This window comes from Manacus vitellinus, unplaced genomic scaffold (assembly GCF_001715985.3).
Source record: "Manacus vitellinus isolate BGI_N305 unplaced genomic scaffold, ASM171598v3 scaffold_24_pilon, whole genome shotgun sequence".
Taxonomy (NCBI): domain Eukaryota; kingdom Metazoa; phylum Chordata; class Aves; order Passeriformes; family Pipridae; genus Manacus; species Manacus vitellinus.
The window spans coordinates 8,253,383-8,271,780 of record NW_021939798.1 but is presented as its reverse complement, the minus strand read 5'-3'; the positions used below and the strand labels follow the sequence as shown (position 1 = coordinate 8,271,780).

Sequence of the window (18,398 nt, the reverse complement as noted above, 5' to 3'; positions counted from 1 at the left end):
ATGGCTTCGCAGACTCTTCCTCAGCTGGAGGAGGCTGTGGGGGTGCCTGCACTCAGGAGGGGGGCTGGGTGGGTGACCAGTCCATGCTGCTGGGGTACAACATGCAGCCCACCTCAGGGAACGCTGCCCTTGCTTTTTACAAAGAATATATGGGGCCAAAAGCTCTGCCTCTCACTTCTGGGAGTGATTTAGCCTTGTGAATTCTACTTCGTGGAGTCAGAGGATAAATTATACTTACAAATAAAGTATTCTAGTTATTTAATGTGTTTCTGTAGTGGAAAAATGAGAGACCCAACCTGATGAAATCTCTGTTGTCTGAAAATTAGAGGCCTGTTTCCTAAAAACACTTTTTGCTGATGGCAAAGTTCAACACCTCAGAGAAATTCAGAGTAAGTTTCCAAGCTGTATATCTTATTTTCAGATACACTATACCCTTGTTGTTTGTAAGGCTGTATTGAAGTTTTACATAACAGTCATGAGCCATGCATTTAATCACCTTGGAAGAGTTGACCAGCAACTTAATGCATTTCTTTATACCATAGAGAATTTGAAGATGCACCATCTCTTTCCAGAACACTTTAAATTCTCAGGATAAAATATTCTGTCTCCCCTTTCCCCCTTTAAAGTCTATATTTAAAAACATTATTTTATAGAATTCTCTGTGTCTTACAGCGTAGAAAATCCAATTGTTAATTAGTATTTAAAGCAAAAAAAAAACACAAACAAGAAGCATGGGAAATAAATGTTTGAGCCACAGGTGTCTTCAGGCAAACTGTCCATGGGCAGACAGCCTTCTTGTGAGTGCAAGAAATTTTGAGTGTAAACCTTTGCAGTTTGTCTCACTTCCTAGCAGCAGAAACAGGAAAGTTTTAGACCACTAAATGGGGAGATTTGGTCCACATTTTTTTTCCTTTCTGTGGAGTCATAATATTAAAGCATCATACACTTTTCTAGCCAGTCAATGTCATGTCTAGAAATAGGAGGGACTGGGTTCAGCCCAGGAGAAAAATACACTCCCTGGAAAATGCAGGACAAAGGTTTTGTGGCAAGATAGATGAGTAAGAGAGAGAGATCCAGAAGTTACAAGCCCAAGTACCCTCTTGAGAGCAGAGCTTCAGCTGATACCAAGTGGGCACAGGCTGAATGAACTGTCTGCTGGCTGAGGAAACTCTGGTGTGCTGTGGGCTCTGAGCCACAGCCCTGCCCAGCTCTGGGCAAGAGTCCTTGGAGGGGCACTCGAGCTCAGCATGGAGAAAGGGTTCCCAGTAATTGAAGCAAAGGTTTGAGTTCCTAATTTAATTCAATTCCTGACTGTGAGCCTTTACTCAGCTCTGCTCAGAGTCCCTTGTGCCTCTGTGGACTGGGGATGACAGTGCTGGATTTTGCATTTTGCAGGATCCTTCTGAATTGCTGTAGTTACTTGTGAAATGTGTGAGTGATCTTCCTAAGAGAACTGCAGAACTATTATGATTATATTATGGCAGTACTCGAAAGGCAGCACTATCTACTATTGATTTATCTCTGGGTGTTCATTACTGTTCTTTTAACGAGACTCAGAATAGGTAGGGCTAGCAATTTTGAACAAAGAACACATATTTATAACCAGAAGTATTTAAACCCAGAACTATTAATTACTATTTTGACTATTGAAGTATGTGGAATAACCTCAATCCAGTGGTTACAGGATCGAGGAAGCAGGTCCCATTGGCCATGACCTAAACATTCCTTCCACACAGGAGGGTTAAAATCAAGACAGGGTAGATTGTGGCTGGCATTGCACTCCCAAATTCCATCTCAGCACAGAAGATTATGATGAAGTCAAGCCCTTCCTACCAGTAAAGAACCTAGTCTTTATTAGCTACATGGCTGCTTCTGGAATCGTCCAGCAGCAGGAGCAGGGAACAGATTTTTCCATCCTTATCTCACCAGCAGTGAGTGCCTGTCTGCTGAATATTTTGCTGCTTCTCGCCCTCGCTGTTCCTGATGATCCAGAGCAAAGCGAGGTGGGTTTCATTTAGAAACATCTTGTTTTGTCTTGTCACTTCCTGCAAAAACATATGGCCTCAGTGTATTGTTATTTTTATTCTTTAATAGACAGTTTTATGGCAGTTTTACCTGGAGGTGAGACAGATTAGGGGAGCCTGGGCGAGGGGCTGGGCACTAGAAAACCATGTAAATTATTTTGGCTCTGCATATGAGCATCACATTGTTTGTCTCCCTGGTGCAAAGCCTCCTGCTAATGAACAGAATCTAAAGCAACCAGCTGTGAGTGCCTTCAGTGACAGTCAGACATCTCTGCTTGGCTCTGGAGGGTGAGTGGGGCCTTCCCCAGTCCCAGCTCCACACAATGTGTGTCCTTCTAACTGCAAATGGGCACTGACACTTCTGCTCCCCCCGTGTGCTCTCACCCACAGGAATTTTCAGTGTGGGTCTCATCCAAACCCTGTGGGGGTGAATGGAAGTCTTTCCATCCTCACTGGGCTTTGGATCAGGTAATGAATGAATATTTTTGGTGCAAAAAAGTTAACTTCCCGCTCCCAAAAAGAGAAGTTACAAATGTAAATCCCTTGTGAGAAAGTTTTTGCCTTTCCTATCACTGCAAAGACTCTTCTTGGCTTCCACATACTGACCAAGCATAAAATAGTGAATAACATTTATTTTTGAATTTATGGATTGAGTTCACAGGGATTTTAATAGCACTGGGGTTATGGAAGTGCTATTTTAATAAGGACCACAGATCATGGGCCCAAATCCTTACCTTTACCTCAAGGACTTGTAAACTCAACTATTTAACTCAAATCTCTTTATTGGGGGCCTTAGAATGTATCCACCTGGAGGCTGGAAAACCGAAAGGTAGAAGGCTGCGCAAACACGGAGTGAGGGAATTTAACCAGCAGGAATGTGGCCTATAAAATTAAACTTCAAGAACTGTTTAAGAAAAATTAAAGCTTGTGCAACAGCTGGGGTTTCTCTCCACATTAGTTCGTTTCTTAGTGACTCCAGTGTTATGGTTCTCATTAATGCAGATTTCATTTTTGAGATCATCTTCTGTAGTTCTCTTAAGTCTTACTGTGGTTGCAAAGGACAAAATCCTGACTCAGTGTGATCTGCCTTTGAACAATACAAGATGATAACTCACCACCTCCCACCCTCCTTATGATATGAGTATTTATTGGGAGCCCAAAGATAAAATCTTAGATTCAAACTGCACCCAGATTTCCTTCACCTGAATTGCCAGAATATCCCAATTTCAGATGTGGTGATCAAATTACAGTGAATATTCAGGAACAAAAATAGGGGCATTTCTTTCCAAGAGATGTCTAAGAGTTATTCCAACATAATGAAATGTGCTCCTGTGTGGTGGCAGAAGACAGATCAAACTCTGCTTCAATCTCATGCAGACCCTGCCTATTTTTCCTCTAGAACCTGGCCTCACTCTGCCTGCTCTTGACCTCAAAGGTTCACCTCCTAAGGTTTTAAAATAACTTGCTACATAAATAATTTGAAATCTAAGCTCCTGAAAAAACCCCATTGTGCTAATTATGTCAGGCTCTGACGGCAGTCAGAGATGGTGTTGACTGCATTTTGTAGATATTGAAAGAATTTTCATTTCTTTAAATGCCTAGAAACTCTGGGTTATTTGTGTTACTAGACCAGTTAGCACTCCAGTTATATCCAACCTAAATCCACTCGAGAAGGCTGAGAAGTAGAAAAATTTACAGGAAACAGTGGAAAACAGGTAAATAGAAGTTTAGGACACAGCCCTAACATGAGGACACCAAGTTGCTGCTAACTTGCAGGCAGAACCACTCATGCTTAAAATTTTGCATGCTCAGAGAAACATGGACATCAAGAGACCTGCTGTTACTGGATTTGCAGCCACAGATTGTTCTGTTATGTGGTGATTGTTGCGACTCTACCTGCAAACCTGCAGATGCCAATAATAACAGTAATGCTCACACCCTGACAGATGATACCTCTGTGAGACCAGAAACCTGGTGAGGAAGTCAAAAGATCAGGATTCGTCTGGGTGGCGTGAGTTGCCGTTTCAGGAGCTGGAATTTTACAAGTGGTTTTGAAAGTATGGCCTTATGTGCATAATGCTCATATCTCATGGGAAGCCGTGCAGGATTCTGGGGCTAAAGGGTGCTGCTGAAGACTTCTGGGACAGCAGAACCCAGCTGCTCATCTGGACCCGTGGTCTGTTGCATAGCATTGTGCACATCTGGGTGTCCTGCAGACGGCGTGCTCATTGCCCAGGGCTTGCCCTCCTCAGCCCCAAATGTCGTTTCATAAGGCTCCACATGTATCCTGTGGACATTCTGCCTTGGTTCCTCATACTTGCCTTGCTCACCTTCTGGGAGGCTGGATGCATGAGGTACGAAAGTGCTCCGAGGGCCATCGCTGGGGCTCTTTACCTGCTGGCTGGAGGTAGGTTCTTGGGACAAATCTGGGGATCTCATGAGATGCTGGGTGTAGACCCCCTCGGACAGGGAGCCCGCCTGTGTCTCGCTGTGCACGCGCAGCCAGCGGTGCTGCCGGCCGAAGTAGTTGTAATGTTGGTGCTTCCCGAGCTTTCTTTTCCCTAAAAAGCCCAGTGGCTGCTTGGAGCTGGAGGACTTGTCTGTGCTTTTCGATGTGAGCCCTGACAGGGTCAGACTGCTCATGGACTCTGTGCAGCATTCAGCGTGAGGGTCGAAGGCACCACACTCTGTCAGGCCTTCCTGGAGAGTCAGGCAGGGCTTCATGTCGTGGGCTTGGAGGACGTCAGGAGCGCTCCCTCCCAGGCCACTGCTGGCCTGCTGGGAGATGTCCTGGGCCGAGGAGTAAATCAGGTCCAGTTCCCTGGGGCTCAGCGCGTCGCTGGAGTCGTAGTCGCTGTCGGTGGGCAGGAACACTTCAGAGCAGCCTTCCTCGTCTGAGCAGGGCTGGGAGTCTGCAGGGAGAACTGGTTAACACTAAGGACAGGCATGGGAGAGAAGCTGCTGAGCTGTTGTTTATGGGGGTTTTTTTTGTCTTAATTTAGAATCAAATCTAGAATTCTGAAAATGTGTGTGTGTTGCCCCTGTGGAATTGCCGTGGGCTGAGGTGACAGCAAAGACAGGAGTCAGGGAGGATTTATCAGGGAGGATTTACAGATGTGTTATAGTGGTGCTGTAGAATTAGGAAAGGCAGAAAGGATTAATTTATATTAGGTACAGGGAAAAAAATTTGAATTTGAATTGGGACTAAGTTCTGAAAGGATCTGTCTTCTTTTTCTTGCTTTCACTAAATTTTATAGAGATGGAGATTTGGGAGAATGAAAATCTCTAATCCAGGTTCTGTTTTTATTAAAGATATCAGCTGAGTTATCTGGATTTATACCTCTGTGACTGTGAGCAGGGTGTGACTGCACGTGTGCTGAGAGGCTCAAGGCACAACGTGGAGGCTGCTGAACAAAAACCACACTTTTGCCCATCAGGTGCATGATGTGTGTTCAAATCCAAAGCAGACACAAATAGTTCAAATGTGAATTTTTAGAGAAAATCTCACACTGGCACTGAAATCGTTGCTGTCATTTGGCTTCAGAAGGATCAATAATGTAATAAGTAGTGGCACGTGTGACAGAATGGATTGATGTTCCATTGCCCTGGATAATTTATGTTAGATCCAAGGAATAAAACATAGATTTTATATTGACTGTTCCCTTGGAGCTGGTGTAAGTTGACACAGCCCAGCAATAATGAATCCAGCACATGCAGGACAAGATAATGCTCCAGTTTGCACGGTGCCAGAGCTGAGGATTATTCTGCATTCATGGTCTGTAATACAGGGGAAAAATAGCTCAGGGAGGAGGGCTGAGAATGAACACCACTGTGTAATGGAGCAGATCAAAGCAGCAGCCTCTTCAGGTTTCTTTGCTTTTAACCTAATGAAATCTAATCAGAATAGATTGATTCATTTTTCTTAACTGTATAAAACTGCCAAATTGAAACCCCCCCCCCCCAAATTATAATTACCAAAATGGTTATGGCAGTTGTTTAATGCAGTTTCTGTTGCTTTTGTTTCTGCTGTTTCATTTACTTGTTGCTCAGCAGAATGATGGTTTATTTTTTTTCTCCAAAGTCCTAATTCTGTTAGCAAAATGGGTGTTACTGTTTCATTTGCTTCATCTTTATTTGCTGTGATCCATTTCTTTCATCAGTTTAATTTTCTGGCTATACAGAGAAGCAATAATTGTCAGTGAGGTGGGTACTTATTTGTGTAATTCTGTGTTTTAAAATGCTTGTCTAAACCACTGAGAACACTGAGGTGTGTGAAAACAGCTATTAAATTGGACTATTGGCACTAAAATTTGCTCTATCAAAACAAAACAAGGGCATAAGAAACAATTGCTGCAAAGCAGAGGAACAGTCAAAGTCTGGAAAGAAAATGGCTGTAATATCAGAGAAACAGAAGGTGGCAAATGGGAACTATGGAAAAATCTGAGATTCTGTCAAATTAATAGAAACTCTGGAGAAGAATAATAGATACATGAGTGATGAGAAAGGGTCAGTAGCTTTTGCTTAGCAACTCATGCCTCATCAGTGTAATAAAACTCTGAACATGTGCTCAGTTAATACACAGTCATCCTCAGAGCTCTGAAGAGCTTTTGACAAGGTTCTTTACCACAGGTTCTGCAGCAAGGAAGCTGTAATTAGGATGAAGAGAAAGCTCCCTCCATATAATAATAGCAGATTTTTGGTGTAGGCAACAAATGAAGCAGTCATCTTTCACCATGGCTGGATTTTGCTGGAATTCTGGACATCATGGAGAAGCCAGTGGTAGTACCTGTCACTTCCAGCCTGTTCATTAAATGATCTGGAACAGGAAGGTGACAAAGTTGGCTGATGATGAGCAGTAATTCTGAGGAGTTGAAAGCAAAAAATGATTGTAAAGCTTGTATGAGGATCTCAGGGTATTGAGTGGCAAATGATTGGTGAAATGATTGTTAGAATACCTTGGCAGGTATGGGAAAAAATTTACTCCTTTATCAAAAGACGTGCAAGAACTGTTATAATTAAAAGTGAGTTCAAAGATTGCACTTGGTGAACACAGGAAAATTCTCTTACCACTCACAGCTTTTCTCCTCTGGATTCTGGCCTCAGGGGAAGGGGGAGGTGAAGGAAGACAGTCTAGGTGTGAAGAGGTGGAGCTCATTTTCTTTTGAGGGTGTTCTTCTGAAAGATCCACAAACTTCTTTATGGGCAGGCCAGCTGCTGGCTGCTTGTACCTTGCATACTGCAGTGCCTCTGTGATCCATCTCATTTCCCTCCAGATCTCATCGATTTGCTGTGGGGAAAAAAATGGTGAAAAAATACAGTTGAGTGTTAATTCTGCCTAAGAGTGTGCTTTCTTCAAGTGCCCGAGTAGGTGTGTGGTCACTGCCAACAGAGAGCAGCAGAATCCCCTGACAGGACTCTTCAGGTTGAGGTGGTCTGAAGTGATTTTGATTAAGTGCTTGTTCTCTTCCACCACTGCAGAGACCACCAGACTCTCAAATTATGTACTTCAGGCCTAAAATCGGACATGGAAAGAAAATAAAAATTGTCTTTTGATCGATTTGTAGCACACTTGAAATGTGCTTTCATTCTGTACTGGAGTGAAAGTGAGACTTCACCATTGCAAACCCGGGGTGTCAAAACCACCTCAGTTTAAATGTAGTTTTTAACAGATAAAGAACACACACAGGTGTGGAAGAATATACCTGTGTGGAGGGCTGAGGCACAGCTATGAGTCAAACTGCAGGTTTCTCCCTTATCACCATTTTGGTCTGCATACATTTAAAAAGTATAAATCTACACAAAACCAGTTCTAACACATGCCTGAGAGATAAAAAGACACAAGTGCCTAAATCAATAGCAGGATGTAGCTTTAAGCATCTCTGCAGAGAGGAAAGATGCTGTTTAATGTGGGTCTGAAATCTTTTGATAATGGAACACTTTTAACATCTTCAGGCCATTCAGGATCATTGATGACTGGGCAAATGTTGTTGCAACCATGAAATGACAGTAGCTGTGGGTATAAAATCCTCCTGCAGTGTCCTTCTAGAACATCCCTTGTACTTCTACAAGTTCATTTAAAGTGAGCCTTCATATTAACATTGCAGTGTTTGAGGGAAACTGCTTTGTAGTTACACAAGAAACGTTCTGCAAGAATGCAGAGAGCCCTGGGTCAGTAAATGGAGAGGCAGAAGTGAGGGGTACTTTGTGCAGTGGGAATTGTCAAACAGGGGAGTGACAGAGGTATCAGTGAGAAGGAGACTGAGACTGATGTTCTGAGTTCTCCAGCAATTACTCTTAGCAGGAGATACTTCACAAAATGCATATTCAAAGTGTGGAATTTATTCCCAAGGGATATTGTAGATGCCAGATTAGCCATGTTGGAGACAGGATAGCTGGCGAGATGGATCTTTGTTTTGACCTAGTATGGCCATTTTTATGTAAAGGTGAAATCCCAACTCCAATGATGTCAGTGCAAGCCTTGCCACTGAGTTAATTTGAGCTAAGAATATACACTGATAAGAATAGCAAATGGTTCAGGGATTAATTCATAATCCTGCATCATTTCAAGACTTCAGTGCAGCTCCATGAAGAGAATGCCAGTTAGCAAACATCTCACCTATTTGATTGTAGAGATTTTATACTTCCTTTCTGTGATCCTCCCTCAACCCCAATCAAGAATCATACTGCATGCAGTTTAGTAAAATGCAAATCCTGTTGGTTTCCCCCCTGATGCCATTCTGCAGGTCATTTTAATGAACTGTGGTTCTTTTAAAATTTAGTAACATTAGAAGCATAGCAGGATATAAATTAACTTCAGTTTTAGTCTCAGTGTCTGTAGATTTCTTTCCTTGCTGTGTAACATTCCAGTAAAGACTTCAAGCACCTTATCTGCCGGTTGGTTTTGGTTTTTTATTTTTCTTTTTTTATTTTTAATAATTTTTACTTTTCAGTTGCCCTCTGACTCCTTTTCAGACCTGCATTTATATAGACTCCCTTGCTCTTTACAATGTTTGGTTTGTGTAGTGACTTCAACACTGTCTTAGATCTCGGATCACACAAATGCTCTTGCGGTTTCGTGGTCACCCCTGAAGATTGCGGTATGTGGTGGGCTGAGAGATTTTTGCCAATAGGTGGAATACAGCTGGTTTTCATTTTTTTGAGAGGAAACCTGACAAGCCCAATACACTGTCACAATAATTCAGCACGAAGCACTGAAGTTTAAAATGTTCTCCCACGTTTTTCCCAGCCTATAGATGTGACTCAGACACTTTGGAGAAGAGGGACACAGAGCCGTCTATGCAGTACATGCATATTAATGTACATATGGTTATTTTTGATGTGAGGGATAAAAATCTTCCAAATTCTCCTGCATACTGGGAAAAAGCTAGATTTTCTGAGTGTGAGAATGGAAAGGTGAAAAAGAGGGAGATGATTGAGAGGTGAAAGTACAATGGAACATTCCTCTCTGCCCCTCTGGAGGTTGCCAAAAGCACCAAGTGAATAAGGCAAAGGGGGTCTGAATGCAGAACAAAGGAATAGGAATATTATCATCTTGTTCATAATTATGGAGGGCCAAACATATTGTCAATGGGACAAATGGTTGTCTCGGCCCCTGTTCCAGCAGAAGATTCCTTGAATATTAAGAACAGAGAGCTGAAAACTTATCTGCACCTCTCTTGTAGAAAGGTAGCTCATCCATGTCCACAGACACACTTTGCAAAGGTCATGAGCTTTGTCTAGAAGTGGTTTACAAAAGGACAGGCTTTGCTATTCTGAACAATGGGGTGTAGTTCAAAGAGCCCTGAGTTGAGTTGGTAAAGTCTTGATTTGGGAACAGTCCAGGAAAATCAGTGTGAGAGACAGAGAATGAGCAAATTAGATAAGGATGGTAACATCAGTGGTCCTTCTGCACTGGGAGACTGAAGCAGTGCCACTGCATGGTGCTGGGCAGACTCACAGACCTTTCTGGGGCCAGCTTGCCATCTGAAATGCAGAGCTGCATTCTTGAGTGTGATATTGTTGATGCAGATTGTCTCCACAACCCAGTCTGAATATTCATTTTAATCTTTTTAATTGCCACCTTATCGTGGTGGAAAATGTCTTCAATTCATCCAGACAAAGAAAAACTCTTACACAACTGAATGCCCAGACATGGTGCTAACTTACCTCACGTTAGATGGGAGGGAGTTTTACAAGCAGACTGACACATTTCTTTATAACAGTCTAGTATAACTGTCATTTGATTTTGCCCATAAAAATCCTTCTATAAAAGCAACAACTAAGGAAAGCATGTTCTGGGTTTGAATTTCATAAAAACAGAATTGCACTTTTGATACAACTGCTCTTTTTATGATGTCTGTGAATAATTCTCCATTTAGATTTCAAGTTACAGCCCTATGCAATTTTTAAGAAAGCCACCTTAAAATCTCCTTGGAATAGTCAGAAACAGACTGTTACCTGTATGTAGTCTATAACTTGCTGGTGTCTTTGTTTGGCTGCAGCGACTTCACTGTCTGAAATTGCTTCCCTCAGGGATTGCTGGGTTTTCAGAGAGTCCAGCTCTATGACAGCAGAAAGGCGGCAATACAGGCTTATAAATTTTTCCTTGTAACAGCAAAAATGAACTGTGAAAAGACCAAGCGCAAAGGAAAATTGTTATATTCTGGTTATGAAATATGAAATCCTTCGGTTTCAGAACACAAATTTTATTAAATATAATAACCAGCTCTGGATGGGTTACTTTAAGCTAGAAATAAATAATACAGGCTCTAATTCTCTTCTCGTTTACACTGGATTTACTCTGTAACTTCACTGATTTCAAAAGAGTCATTTCTAATTTATATCTAAGTTGCAGGGATAATCAGGCCCTTAGTATGCAGCTCCAGAGGCTATCTTGCCCTTGATAGCTTCAATCAGAAAGGCTGTTTCTGAGGCTTTTATAGCTCATCATTTCTTTTATCAAGAAAATAGTGACATGACTGGAAAATTAAACTCATCTTTTATTTCTTTTAATTGAGTGTTTCAGAAAGAAAGGATCATTTTGAAGGCTAGTAACTTTCTGTTGGGCTGTGCTGGCTTAAGTCAGGAACTTCAGGGTAAATGACTCAGCAGGAAAAGCATTGCAGTGATAGCACAGTTTGGGGGAAACAAAACCCTTTTAGGTGTTGCCACACATCATCCCCCGAACTCTCCTGCAGAAGGGTGACACAGAAAGTTCAGACATGACCCTTTGCTTTGTGTCATTTGACTTAGGAGCAGCACAGAGCTCTTGGAGCTCCATCAGAGGTAGCAGAGACAGAACAGCTTCAGTGCCACGGAGCTTCTCAAATGCTGATTTACCTGCTTTCTTAAAGCTTATTCGTCCAGAACCTGTAACTGCTCAGGCAAAACTTAGCAGTTACCTCTACAAATGGCAGTGCAGACTTACTGGAACTTCTGAGGGAGAAGAAGTTTTCAGAAATACTTCCCCATTCATTGGTAAATGCAAACATACAGCATGATCTTGTTAGAGCAGCAAATGCCTGTCCGTTTACTGGATTCTGGATTGGGGCATGGTATTTTTCAGGGTGTTTCAAGTGTAAATTGCATACATTCTTATCATAAATATTAAAAAGAGAAACGAAAACAGTGTCACATGTCTACTTATCCCTTGCAAACAACATGATAAGAATAATTGAGAAGAATTTCTCAAACGAAGAAATCCGGTCACAGACACTGTGACAATAAAGGCCTAATCTGAACACAGAAATCTCACAAAAAAGAGTGAAAGGAAGAATTCTACCTTCTGGTTTCAGCCATGCCTAGATATAGCAGGGATCCAGCCTGAATAGTGTGTGGTCTTACAGTGCATGTGCCATATGTGGTGGACTCTTGAGTGAATTACAGCCGCGGTTTCGGCTCCAGTGCTGAAGTTTCGAGCCTTTGTGGTTTTAAGTCAGACCCTTTAATGTTACTTTAACAAATGTTACTTCAACATAGTCTTTTGTGGTTATGCAATTATATAGTTGGTAGCCACCAGCTAATGGGGAATGGAAGCTTCTAATATTTGAGATGTGAATCACAGTCACTTTATAGAACATCAGGGATACATATATAATAAGTCATATAGAAATGTCGTCTGCCTTTGGCCAGAGGATTGCTTACTGAAAAAAAACACTCAAAAGTAAAATTCAGATTTCCATACTGTTTTCTCCACCATGAACTGCTTTCCCACTGTAGCAACACTGCTGAACAGAGAGGGCTGCACCTGGAATTCCTTTTGAGAGATGTCTTGTTGCGTGTTTACCTGCACCACATCACCCCAGGCAGTACCTGGGGCTTGCTTTGCCAGCCCGATGCAGACTGTGCTCCAGAATTGAGAGTGGCTCCTGCCTGTGGCCTCTGTGCCACATAACGAGAGTTAAATAGTCTGCACAACCTCTAGAGTGGAGATGATTTCATCAGAGATTAATATGCTTCATGCATTAATTTGCACAGTGACACAGCCGTCCCCTCTCACCAGGAGAAATGATGTGCTCCAAACACAGAGGCAACAGGCCTCAGGGTGGCAGGGCAGGAGACAAAAGTCTGGCTTTAGGGCACTGCAGCCATGGGACGTGACCCAAAGCACTGAACTAACCCTTCATGTTCAATTACATTAGTTTTCCTTTGAAGGACTAACTTTTCCTTGGCAGACTACACCATGTATTGTGTGGCTGTACCCCTCAGAATTTTATGGCAGCTCAGCTGGCATCTGTCCTCCCTCAGCCACCACAAAACCCCAGGGTTGTCACAGGCACCACTTTGTGTGCTGTGGCTGATGTGGCATGAATACAGTCGTGTATTCCTGCCTGATCCAAATGAAATTTGTGTTGCTGGGTGATGGTGGGTCATGGATCTGTTGTGACTGCAGAAACACAGGCATGGTAAGACCCTCCATTAATATCTAAATACAGCACTGATATACAGAGACAGGAAGGTAATGGTGTCACATAACACCTGAGAGAGACATCACTGAGGACACAGTTGCTGCAAGAGGCCTGTTGTGTAGTGGCTCCTGGTGTACCAACTCCATCACTTTTGGCTCATATCTTTCTTCTCGAAGGCAAACGAAGGAAAGATGCCCAGTTTTACAGGCCAGAAGGAAACAGAGCAGACTGATGTGAAAGGCTCAGCAGTCCCCATACTTAAATATAATATTCTTTCTAAAAAGAACTATTAAGTCTTTATGAGTTGCTTTTATGTGGAACCTTTCTTTTCTCTGTGGACCAAAGAAGAAGAAATGAGAAATAGAGGACCTTGAAGCTAAAGCATCTTATGCCTTCTGTGAAACAGCTGGAAAACTCTGTTTTGGGGAATTCTTACCCAGTCAGCAAGGCAGTGGAACAAGAGGGCTGAATCTGCTACAGTGCAGGATGTGCTCCCTAAAGAAAGAGATTCAAATCCGGTGCTTTGGCATTTTTCACACCAAGCTTTTCTTTCACCACAGCAATAGGACAGTCTCCTGCATTTTTCCAGGAATCAAAAGGAAGAAGATGACCCTCACATGGGAAAACCTATTCAGACCTTTCACGGTGTTGTGAGGGAGTCAGACCTTGAGTGGGACCATCTGCAATCTGGAACTGCAAATATTCTCATTACAGAGCCAGTGGTTATCCCCTTGACAACTCAGAGGGATGTTTTTTTGCATCTCCTTTCAGGCTCCAACCTTGCTGTGTTGTGTGGTTCTGTTTTTTAAAGAACATCATCTTCCAAATAAGCTTATAGACACATAGTGGATAACTGTGGGCTTTGCTCTCTGCTTTGCATTTCAATAACGATGGCTACAGTATATGCTTTAACCGCTCTGCTCCCTCTGTAACTTGTACACAGTTATAGGGAGTGTTGTTGCCAAAGCCATCATGTGATTTATTGACTCTCCACTGGGACAAGGGGGAAAACAGATACAACTTTGTGATTTTATTATAAGGAGACTGGGTTAATATTTCTGGGTGAAGCAAGCTACTATACCGAGTTCAAACATCTGAAGAGGGAGGTTAAGAAATCCTGAGTGTGGGGTGTAAGGATTATTCTGTCCTGGGGCAGTGCAGACGTCGTCTGAGGCGGGGAGCAGGAGAAGAAAGGAGACATTGTGACCCAGTTCCAACACCTCCTGTGTGTACAGACGGAAGTGCTTTGCCTGTACAGGGACACGCGCGGGGGAAGAAATAGGAGAGAATTACAACATGGCACTTATATAAACAACACCCCAAATGATATAAAACATTAAAGAAAATTTGCACAACATCAAGCTCGGAATTTTTATAAAACATAAATATTTGGGGCGGGGGCGAGGGGGGAGTCGGGTCTAAATGTGGGTTCATGTCACTACATAAAATAAAGATTTAAAGCTGCAATGTTCCACATTAAAACAACACACGCAGGCACAACCCCCCTGAAAACAACATTTATGTTTCTTATTAGGCAGAAAATGATCACATGCCATGTGCTTTTCAAGATTATGATTGCATAATTATGTGAAAACATGAAAATGGATTCAATTAAAAACCTTTAAGATTCAATTTAGGGTTGGTTAAGAGAAATATGCAGCTCTCCCTCAACACAGCACTGGAAAGGTTTAACAAGTGCTGCAGCAGGAGAAAATGGCACAGGCAGGAGCTGGGCTGAGGCTGCTCAGAGCCACTGTGTGCAGCACTGCTTTGCACCCTGGGTGTGCACCAGTGTCACTGCCCCTGCTCCTGTTCACCACAAAAATAATAACAACACATCAGCAAATCTGTTGAATTAAAAATTCAATTCATTAACATAAAAGTTTGGTCCTGAGCCATCAAACCATTTGCAACTGTGTTGAACTGCAAGGTCATGTTGATGTCTGTCTCTCATGCACGATAGATGAGCTCAAATGCTTGGCTGAGCTGCAGCCTCAGGAACATATTGCACAGTGATTTAAATATTTTAGTCCCTAACTCTGAAAGAAAAAGAAAAAAGATGCACAAAAGCTATAACCTCCCAGCAAATACAGTAACACAGAGACCTGTACAGAGCCCTATTGAATTAGAGTGACTGACCACAAGGCAGCACACCATCTGTCTTAATTTTGGATTTACTTGAGTCTTACTTGGCTCTTCCCGGGCTAGAAGGTACAGCACTGATGGATTCCTTTTGAAAAGCAAAGCCTAAACCTTTCAAAATCAAGAAATGTAGAACTAGATTAATTTATTTTAAGGCCACATCTTTCTAGCTGCACAGACAGACCTCGAAGTGAATATAAAGATGATTTACTTCTACTTTAAGACCTCTTTACCCTTGTAGACCAAAATAAAATGGCCTTCATGTAAACAAGAAACAAACTTCTTATTTTTTTCACAGATCTTTCACATCATAGATTCTCCTCCCTGACTTTATTTATTCACATATGCATTTCTTGTACCTAAATGTAAAGCCAGAAGCCAGATACCTCTCCTCACCCACAGCAATCTGGAGGTCTGGAGATATGTGTTTTAGAAGTGCTACGTTTATCTGGGTGTAAAAGAACAGCAAGATGCTGTGTCATTAGCAGGCCTTTCATGCAGCCTCACTCTGAAGCTCCCAAACAACAGTCAGTTGCCCTGCTTGCCTGGAAAAATAACTATATTTTTCTTTGTCAGCTGGGTAAAGAAGCTAAGAACTACCAGTTTCACGCAGGAGTGCTTATTTGCACCTACCTGAAGTGTCACAAATATGCTAAAAGATGCAAAAATAGGAGCTAATTGAAGTTTGTCTCTTAATCCTTATATGTTCAAATATCCAGGAAGCTGTTTGTCAGAGATGTCCCCCCCTCCACACACTTAAAATAACAGAATACAAAACTGCTCTGCTTTGCTTGCCTTGTAGCCCTGACACTGAATCTCTAATTGCAAGTTACACAGTTTGTAGCTCTTAGTTGTGTTCTTAAGAATCAGTTTTTAAAAAGGTGATAAATACCACAGAGGCAAATACCTGATGCAGAGGTAGGTTGATCTGTTTGAGGAGAGCTTTCACTGCCGTCTGGAGCTCATACAAGAACAATTGAGTAGGGCAGTCTGAAGTATGATCCATACTTTCCACAGATTCTGAGCCAGAAAGTGTTTGGATCCATTCCCACTCATCTCTGTATGTTGAGTCAAGTTAAAATTAGAAATATAACAAAAGTTCAGTGCACAAGCAGGAATTCAGTGTATGTGCATTTGGGATCTGTTGATCGTTTAATCCTCATATACCCAAACGTTCTAAACCTGTGCAATCTCAACTGTTTGGGGCTAAAAATCTAACTTTGAAAAGTTTAATTTTTCTAGCACATGTACACCAGGTTGAACATGCCTTGCAAGCCTCTGAAAGTCCAGCTGCCTTTGAAATATTTCACTAAGGTTTCTCACTCCAGGTTTTCTCTTTCATATTCTTTGTTCCCTATTTACTACAGTGCATTTAAAAAACATGCTTTGGAAATGACAACAATTAGTGGACAGTTTAATCTCTGTGATGCTCTCTCTTCTACTCACTGCAGCCAAAGAACTTCCAGCTTTGCTCAACATATATCCATTTGAGACCTGATAAACATTGGAATCATCTCTCTGGATCAAATCCTTAATTCACCCTGCCCAGTATTCAGTCTTGAAAAGCAGCCAGAATCAGACATTCAAGGAAAAAAAAACTGTACAGGAAATCCCACTACAAGACAAGTAATAGATGTGGTACAGTCTGCTCCTAAATAAAGATCTGGTCTTAAACTTCAAGAGTCAGGGATTGTTATAAACTCTGAAGCATTAGGCTTTATATTCCTTCCAACATTGTTGTTAGTATTAACTACTACATTCTGGATATCCTTGTTATCCATGTAGATATCCAGTTCCTTTTTCCTCGTGCAAAATTCTCAGCTGGTTTCTGAAATTACATGGGATTAAAAAGCTCCAGAAAAAAAAGCCACTTAAATATGTTGCCCACTAGGCAAGGACCAGGCAGTACAAGCAGTGCACTTGTCAGTGGATAAGGGAAGGTGTGGACAAAGGGAAAATGGCTTTCCCAGAGCACAGCAGTTCATTGGGTGGTCACATTTGTAAATATGGTTTTCAGTTGCTGTGTGTTTGCTGTGGTTTAGAATGACAAACCAGGTATGACACAAGAGAATAAACAGGAAAATCACCCACACCAGCAGCCTGTGGTCAGTGAAAATCCACAGGAAGGGTGGCACTGAATCCACTGGAGGCCAAATCGGGGCTGCAGGCTGTAATCTTATGAACAGGTCATTACCCCTGTGCAGAATTTGAATGACCATGGAATGCCATCCTTAGAAACCAATAGGATCATGTGCACATGTGCTGGGCTGGCCTTCAGACTGCTGGGAAAACACAGGTGCACCTGTTTAGCTCAGAGCCAATCTCTGGGATGGCCCACACCTGAGCCAAACCTTTGTGCCACCCACAACTCTGCCATGGCAGAATTGCCTTGGTGTTTACATTTGATCAGTTGTTTCGAACTTAAAACCAAATTTTCTTTCTCTCTTCTGTGTGTCTGTGTGTGTAAATACATATAACTATTTACTTACTTGGAGACATTGCTGTTGTCCCGGATTTTAACATGACACAGGACATTGGGCAACTTCTGCAGCACCAGCACTTTGATTTGATCCACAGAGCTGCAGAGTTTAAGGTAACCCAGATACAGGCCGGGAGGGAGGCGTTGCTGACTTCGTTTGTGATAGGAAAGTATGTCCTGTTTTAAGGGAAACAGTCCTACATAAAAATCTCATATTTTTTTTCCACATAAGCAGAAGAGTTTGAGATCAAAAAGCAACAAATGTTTTTACAGCCGTCTTTTTGTTTCAAGTGTGTTCAAAATTCGCAAAGCATTTAAGCACATGCTTAAGCATAAGAATAATCCCTGGTAGCTTGGATGCACTTGGACAACTTCTTACTTAAAGCCATACACAGGATCCCTAAGCTCTCCATGTCATGCAGGAATTGGCTCTAACAACCTGGGCTTTCAATCTTCTGCAACTGTGGTGTTTAAACTGGCTTAAATAACCCCCACTTCTGCCTCCTGTCTGATCATTTCAGCAGTGAGCTGGGTCAGGGAACTGATTCCTCTGAAAAACAACTTGGGAAGAGGAGCAGTTGTTTTTCAGGCAGAGCAGTTCCCTGGTTCAGCTTTGGTGCAAGGCTGCACAGACAGAGCACTGGGGAAAAGCTGTCACCTGGGGCAGGTGGGAGAGAGTGGCTGCTTGAGCCAGGACTGTCCCCAGAGAAATCCCAGCCTACAGCTCTCCAAAACCTGTTCTGTATCACCTGCTGTCACCAGGAAGTTCCCTGCGAGCCTGGGGCTTGGTTTTTTACAGAATTTAATTAGTGGCAACATTTTCTGAGCAAATATCCTTACCAACAA

The 18,398-nt window shown here is 42.3% G+C and overlaps 1 protein-coding gene across 1 annotated transcript in view; it reads right to left on the bottom strand.

The window, feature by feature from the left end:
- Positions 1–1,609: 1,609 nt before the first annotated feature.
- The window catches only part of ANKFN1 (ankyrin repeat and fibronectin type III domain containing 1), a 50,742-nt gene continuing 33,953 nt past the window's right edge, over positions 1,610–18,398 (bottom strand). The window contains exons 11-16 of the mRNA XM_029960086.1: positions 17,563–17,729; positions 15,981–16,131; positions 14,013–14,181; positions 10,482–10,648; positions 7,092–7,311; positions 1,610–4,936 (exon numbers count right to left, since the gene is read on the bottom strand). Of these exons, the coding sequence (XP_029815946.1) occupies positions 4,140–4,936; positions 7,092–7,311; positions 10,482–10,648; positions 14,013–14,181; positions 15,981–16,131; positions 17,563–17,729 (1,671 nt within the window). The 3' untranslated portion in view covers positions 1,610–4,139. The remainder of the gene's footprint in view (positions 4,937–7,091; positions 7,312–10,481; positions 10,649–14,012; positions 14,182–15,980; positions 16,132–17,562; positions 17,730–18,398) is intronic.